At 17.8% G+C, this 6,860-nt stretch overlaps 4 protein-coding genes across 4 annotated transcripts; 3 read left to right on the forward strand and 1 right to left on the reverse strand.

Annotated features, from left to right (window-relative positions):
- On the forward strand, positions 1 to 2,367 carry PRELSG_1141800 (polypyrimidine tract binding protein, putative; the record flags this gene model as incomplete). Its single annotated transcript, XM_028677708.1, has 5 exons — positions 1 to 1,222; positions 1,344 to 1,480; positions 1,566 to 1,823; positions 1,922 to 2,125; positions 2,281 to 2,367. 5 exons carry the CDS (start codon positions 1 to 3, stop codon positions 2,365 to 2,367), a joined length of 1,908 nt encoding a protein of 635 aa, XP_028534070.1.
- Positions 2,368 to 3,176: 809 nt separating this feature from the next.
- Positions 3,177 to 3,868, forward strand: PRELSG_1141900 (conserved Plasmodium protein, unknown function; the record flags this gene model as incomplete). Its single annotated transcript, XM_028677709.1, has 5 exons — positions 3,177 to 3,229; positions 3,312 to 3,360; positions 3,433 to 3,571; positions 3,638 to 3,699; positions 3,797 to 3,868. The coding sequence occupies 5 exons, from the start codon at positions 3,177 to 3,179 to the stop codon at positions 3,866 to 3,868; spliced, it is 375 nt and encodes a 124-aa protein (XP_028534071.1).
- Positions 3,869 to 4,347: 479 nt separating this feature from the next.
- Positions 4,348 to 4,719, reverse strand: PRELSG_1142000 (conserved Plasmodium protein, unknown function; the record flags this gene model as incomplete). The annotated part of the gene is made up of 1 exon (XM_028677710.1): positions 4,348 to 4,719. The coding sequence occupies one exon, from the start codon at positions 4,717 to 4,719 to the stop codon at positions 4,348 to 4,350; it is 372 nt and encodes a 123-aa protein (XP_028534072.1).
- Positions 4,720 to 5,371: 652 nt separating this feature from the next.
- Positions 5,372 to 6,644, forward strand: PRELSG_1142100 (ubiquitin-conjugating enzyme E2, putative; the record flags this gene model as incomplete). Its single annotated transcript, XM_028677711.1, has 5 exons — positions 5,372 to 5,448; positions 5,753 to 5,813; positions 6,029 to 6,137; positions 6,220 to 6,345; positions 6,559 to 6,644. 5 exons carry the CDS (start codon positions 5,372 to 5,374, stop codon positions 6,642 to 6,644), a joined length of 459 nt encoding a protein of 152 aa, XP_028534073.1.
- Positions 6,645 to 6,860: the final 216 nt, after the last annotated feature.

Here is a 6,860-nt window from a genome sequence, read left to right on the forward strand (position 1 = left end):
ATGAACAAAAGAACATTATCAGATGATCAAAATGATAATGAGAAAAATAAAACAGGAGTTAAAAGATATTTGATGAGTAGTGATGACCATTTTGAAAAGCAAAAATTAAATTATGAAAAAAACTGCGATTCTAAATTGAATTATAATTCATCAAATGAAACAAAAGAAAACGATAATATTAACGATATGAATAATAATCATGGTAATAATAAAATTGATAGTAATAGCAATAATAATACTAATACTAATATGAATAGCAATAGTTCTAGTACTAATAATAGTACTCTAACTACTAGCAATAATAATAATAGTAATAATAATAATAATAGTTATAGTAATAATAATAATAGCAATAATAATAGTTATAATAATAATAATAATAATAATAATAATAATAATAGTAATAATAATAATAATAATAATAATAATTCATCTTCAAATAAATATTACTCTAACGATTGTAAAAAAAGAAAAGGGAGGTACTCTATGCCATTTTTAAAAAAAGAAAAAAACAATGTTAGTACTATTTTAATTTTGACAAACGTACCAAAAGATGCTGATGAAGAAGATATAAAATCTTTCATGCGTCCATTTATAAAAAACAAAATACCAGAAATAAATTTTTGTGATGAAGAAATAATAGTTAAATTATATGATGATGAATTAAATGAAAATATGTACAATTATTTTAATGAGCATCCAACACAAATAAAAGGATCTTTTGTAAAAGTAAAATTATCAAAAATAAGTGATGATAATAAAGGAAATCTAGATACATATGAAACTAGTAGTAATAATAATAATAATTCTAAAGAAAAATTAGAAAAAAAAAATTCTAAACATAACAAAAATGAGTGTTCAAAAGTTATACTAGTATCAGTAATAAATTTACATTATCCTGTTGATATAGAATTAATATATTATCTATTTAGTAAATGTGGAGTAGTGGAAAAAATAATTACATTTTCAAGAAATCCAGTCGTATATCAAGCTTTAGTTCAATTTAAAAATATAGAAACAGCTAAAGAAGCTATCAAAACTTTACATAACAGAAATATATATGATGGATGTAATACAATTCAAATTCAATATTCTTTTTTAAAAGAGCTAGTGGTAAAAGCTAATAATTCTAGTTCTTGGGATTATACTACAACTAGTGCAAGCAAAAATAAAGGTTTTTCTAATTTTCAAAGTTCTCATGGTGTTTTGCCTACTCCAACAAGTAAGAAAAAATTATTTTATAAATACGAAATAAAATAAAAAACAATAAAATCAAATAAAATATAAAGAAAAGTAATTTTTTTTTCAATTATACATGATCTAATTAATTTTATTTTAAAAAGGAAAAAATAAAGATTCAGAATTATATCATTTGATGGAAAGAAAATTTAAGTTAGTAGACTTTGAAACAAAGAATCCATCAAAAACACCTGTTTTAATATGTTACAACATACCAAAAGAATATACTGATGTTAATAAGGTATATATATATTATTTTTCTTCTTTATAATATTTCTTAATGAAGCATTCACAAATTTTAATTTTTTTTTTTTTTTATTGAATAGCTTTTTAATTTATTTAGTGTTTACGGTTTTGTCTCAAGAATTAAAATATTAAGAGAAAAGCCAGATTCTGCTCTTATTCAATATTCTAATTATTTATATTCTTCATTAGCTCAAGAATGTTTACAACATGCCAAAATATGCGACCAAACTATAGAATTGCATTTTTCAAAAATACATGATATAAGAATTTCATCTCAACAAAAAAAAAATGAATCCTATAAAGCCAAATCTTTTAACAATTACGATCAAAGATATTTAGTTCGAGATAAAAATATAATTATACATACATATTTACACATAAATTATTCAATATTTATAATAAATAGATATATATATATATACTTTGTTTTTTACAGGTAGCAGATCAAGTAAAATACATAAAAGGAGCTTGTAAACCAACCAAAACTTTATTTATATCCAATGTAAATGAAGAAGTGAATGAAGAATGTATAGTAAATTTATTTAATAAATATGGAGAAATTAATAAGTTAAAATTTCAGCCAATTAAAGAAGGAAAAAAGCATCTAATGATTACTGTAGAAATGAATTCAGAAGATATGGTAAGAGAAATTAAGAGAAACAGAAACATAAATAAAAGAAAATAAAATTTAAAATAGTTATATATATATATATATATATATATATATATATATATATATATATATATATATATATATATATATATATATATATATATATACAATTTTCTTAATAGGCAACGAGAGCTTTGATGGATCTTCATAATCATTATATAAAAGATCGTGCTATAAAAGTATCTTTTACAAAAACTAGACTACTTTAAAAAAAAAAAAAAATGGGAACTAAATTGAATAGTTCAAGAGAATTAATTATATCTTTCAAATAAGTATAAAACAGAATTATTGCTATTCAATTTGTTTTGAAATAAAATAGTTTTCAGATATTCTCATAATAGATTTAAATTTAATAAATTTGCGTATAAATAAACTTTGTATTATCTCATATATTTTTTAATTTTTCTTTTTTTATATTTTTTGTTCTTGTTTCTTTTTTTTTGCTTGTTCTTTTTTTTTTTTTTTTATTCATTTATCCTTTATTCTATTTTTCTTTTATGTTTCAATATTCTTTTTCCTAATATTCATCTGAAATATTTTTTTTCTACAAATATATTTTTCCTTTTAAATCTTATATATTCTTTTTTTTTAAATTTTATTTGTATAATATCAAATTTAAATAAATAAAAATAAATAATAAAAAAAATATATTAAATAAAATAAAATATCAAAATATATATAATAAAATAAACTATAATAATTTTGTTTCTAAGAGCATTTTTTTTTTTTCTGAGCTCTTGGGACTTCAAATAATTGTCTAGAATTATTTGTGTACATAAATTCCATAAAATTGTTTTCATTAAACCTTTTTTTTAAAATTCAGATAATTTTTTTATTTCTCCTAATAAAATTTGCTTTCTTTTTTTCTCTATATTTCTATATCTTCTAATTCAATTATTTTGTCTGTGTTTATATTATTTTTGTACATTATATATATATGTACTCGTATTATCTTTTGAATTTCAGTAATTACTTTTTTTTCTGGAATAGTACAATTTTTTTTTTTTTTTTCTGAAAAATGGATTTAGGTATTTATGAAAATGATAAAAGTATATCATTAAATGGAATTAAGTAAATGAAAAAAAAAAAGGAAAAAAGAAAAAAAAATATATTATAAAGCAATATTAATTTATTATGAAAATATCGTTTTTAGTAAAATGGTTGATGATGTCTACAATGATAATCTAAATTTTTTGTTAAAGGTATCATATAAATAACTATAATATATTTATACATTTATTAAAATTATGTTCATTTTGTTTCCAATTCCAAAGAAAAATGAGAATGAATTAGAAAAGAAAGAAATTGATCAATTCAGTTTTAAAATTGAAGCTTTATTAATATCATTAGAAGAGGAAACAAAAAGATTACATGAAGAAAAAGATGAAATGAAAAATAATTTCCAAAACATAGGTTATAAAAACATTTATATAAAATATTCCTTTTCTTTTCATATATAGTAAATTATTCTCTTAACAGCTATAACATTAAAAAATGTAAAAAAATCAATTAAAAAGGCTGAGCAATATATAGGAGGAAATGTTAATTTAAAATAATAATGAAAAACAATATAATTTTATTATTTCATATTATATTCATTACTATAAAACAATATTTTTCTTTTTTACTAATTTTTAGTTAAATGAAGGAATGATAGAGAATTCCTATAAAATCTTTGAAGATATTAAAAAAGATATTGATAATTTATAAAAACAAATTTAAATTTATATTTATTATTTTTTTTTTATATTAATTTGATTTTTTTTTTTAAATTTTTTTTTTTTCTATTTTTTTTTTTAATCTATTTTTTTTTTTTCTTAATTTAATTATCAGCATTTAAATTTTAGTTTGAAGATGAAATGTTAATCAATAAGAAAAAATTAAAGTATATTTAACTGTAACAATGATATAAGTATTATATAAATTATATCAGTAGAGAATATAAAATTTAAAAAAAACAAATTAATGAATATAAATCAAATAAGACAGATAAAATATTCATTTTGTTATATAAATGAACATAAAATATATGCATGAATCATTAAATGTATATTAATTAAAAAATAATAATACATATATATATATAAATGTAATATATGATACCAAAAAAGTGTAACAAAATTAAAAAAAAAAAATTACTAAACAAAAAAATTATTAGCAGTATATAAAATATTTAAAAATAGTTATTCTTAACTTATTTTCTGATAAATATGCTGAGATATTTCCTTGTTCAATCTATTTATTACATCATTTTCTGATAATAAATAGTTTATATTATCATCTTTCATTTGAATTTCATTTTTTAATTTCTTAAATTTATTTTCATAATAACGAACCTTATTTTTCAAATAACAATTTTCATTTTCAAGTGTTTTAATTCTGTGCTTATAATTTATTATTTCTTGTTTTAATTTAAATAATTCTTTACCTTTAATTAATTCTTTTTCAAATTTAAAAATATTTTTTTGAAAGTTTATAGCATTTTTAAATCTTTCATTGTCCTCTTCATCTCTCTGAATTATTAAATTTTTATAAGTTTTTTCTAATAAATCAAAGTTCATTTTTTATTTTTACAGTAAAAATAATTTCCACTTTCCTTTTATGTTATTTACTTTTTATTTTTATATAAAATGCAAATGCTTTATCCTTATATAAAAAACTATATATATTATTAATTTTATTATATAATATATACCAATAATATAAATTATTAATATTAATAGATACATATAAACTTTTTTTTTTTAAAATAATTCTATTGAAAAAATTAATCTATAATTTTTTTTCTTTAACATAAATAAAAAAAAAGTAAAAAAAAAGGAAAAAAGATAGATAAAAGAAAAAAGGAAAAAAAAAAAAAAAGGAAGAAAAAAGAAGAAAAAGGAGGATTTTTAATTTTTTCGTTGATATATGAATTATTTGTAATGTTTAAAAATAAATTACTATAAAAATTTTAGTATATCCTTAATAACATTTTGGTGTGTGCACAAACCTTTTTTTAATTACATAAAAAATATCAATGAGACTTACTTCCATGTAGAATTTGTGAACGGAATTATGTTTATTACTTCAAAACATACAACATAAAAATAAAATATTTTTTAATTTCGAATTGATTTTTTTAAATCTATTACTTCTGATATATTATTGATTACATAAGTATTTTTTTTTTTCAATTTTTTAAAATATAATAAAAAAATATATAAAAAAACAATGACAAAAAATAGACTTTTAATAGAGTCTCGAGAGGCTAAAAAACAAACTGATCCAGACATAATACTTAGTCACAGGTATATTTAAATGAAATGAAATTTTTGTTATTTTATTTTATTTTATTTTTCATTCATATGTTCCCTTTATTTTACATTTTTTCATCACATTTTTTTATCATTTTTCTTATATTACATTTTTTACATTTATATTACCTTTATTTCATCATATACTTTTTATATTTTTATTATATTTATTTTTTATTATTATTTATAGATATCTTTTTTTTCAAAATTTTGCAAATAATATATAAATATTATACTATTTCTCCATTTAAATAACAAATTTTATATTATATTATTTTACTTTTATTTTTTTTCTTAGTGAACATAATTTACATGAGTGGCAAGCTATTATAAAAGGTCCTCGTGATTCCCCATATGAAGTAAAAGACATATTCTATATATAATGAAAATTTAATTATTATCTTAATGATTTATTTTTATTATATCATTATACAAATTTTATATTCAATCTAAGCATATAAATATACATTATTTATGTATATATTTTAATATAATGTATATGTGTATGCTTAATTTTTTTTTTCCTTTTTTTTTTTTTTATGTATTATTTTTTATTATATTTATTATTGTATAGGGAGGAAAATGGAAGTTAAATATAAAATGCAAAAGTACATATCCAATAGATCCACCCTTAATAACATTTGTGACTAAATTTTTTCATCCGAACGTAAATTTTGCAACAGGTAAATTTTTTTATATGCCTTGTTAAAAAAAAATTGGAAATTAAAATGTTTGCATATATATATTTATGTTTATTTTTTTAAGGAGAATTGTGTATGGATATATTAAAAGCTAATTGGAGTCCAGCTTGGACTATTCAATCCTTATGCCGTGCAATTCTTTTTCTTTTTACTGAACCTAATGCTGAAAGTCCATTAAATTGTGATGCAGGTTTTAAGATATATATATATATATATTTTTTAATTTATTTATAATAATCTATATCATTTGGATATATGCAATAGCATCTAAAATTTTAACTTATTTCTTTAATTTTACTAATTAAGATCATATTTTATAATATATTTTTACTTTAGTTCATATTATTTTTATTTCATTATACGAATAAAAGTATAAAAAATAAAAAATAATATTTTTCAACAGGTAATTTGATAAGATCAGGAGATATTAAAGGATTTCAATCGATGGCAAAAATGTACACAGTTGAATATGCGATGCAAAATGATTAATAACGCGCTTTTAAGAAAAATAAATTCCCTTGAATATTTATAGATAAAACTTTTTGTTAATTTTTTTTCCGTTAAAATAATTTTCTATAAAATATATAACTTCTTAACTCTTATATTAAAAAAAATTATAAGATTTTGATATAATAATTTTTTTTTTTTTTTCAATATAAGACAAAAAAAAAAAAAAAAAAAATAAAATAAATAAAAAATTTAAAA

Source organism: Plasmodium relictum (assembly GCF_900005765.1).
Source record: "Plasmodium relictum strain SGS1 genome assembly, chromosome: 11".
NCBI lineage: Eukaryota > Apicomplexa > Aconoidasida > Haemosporida > Plasmodiidae > Plasmodium > Plasmodium relictum.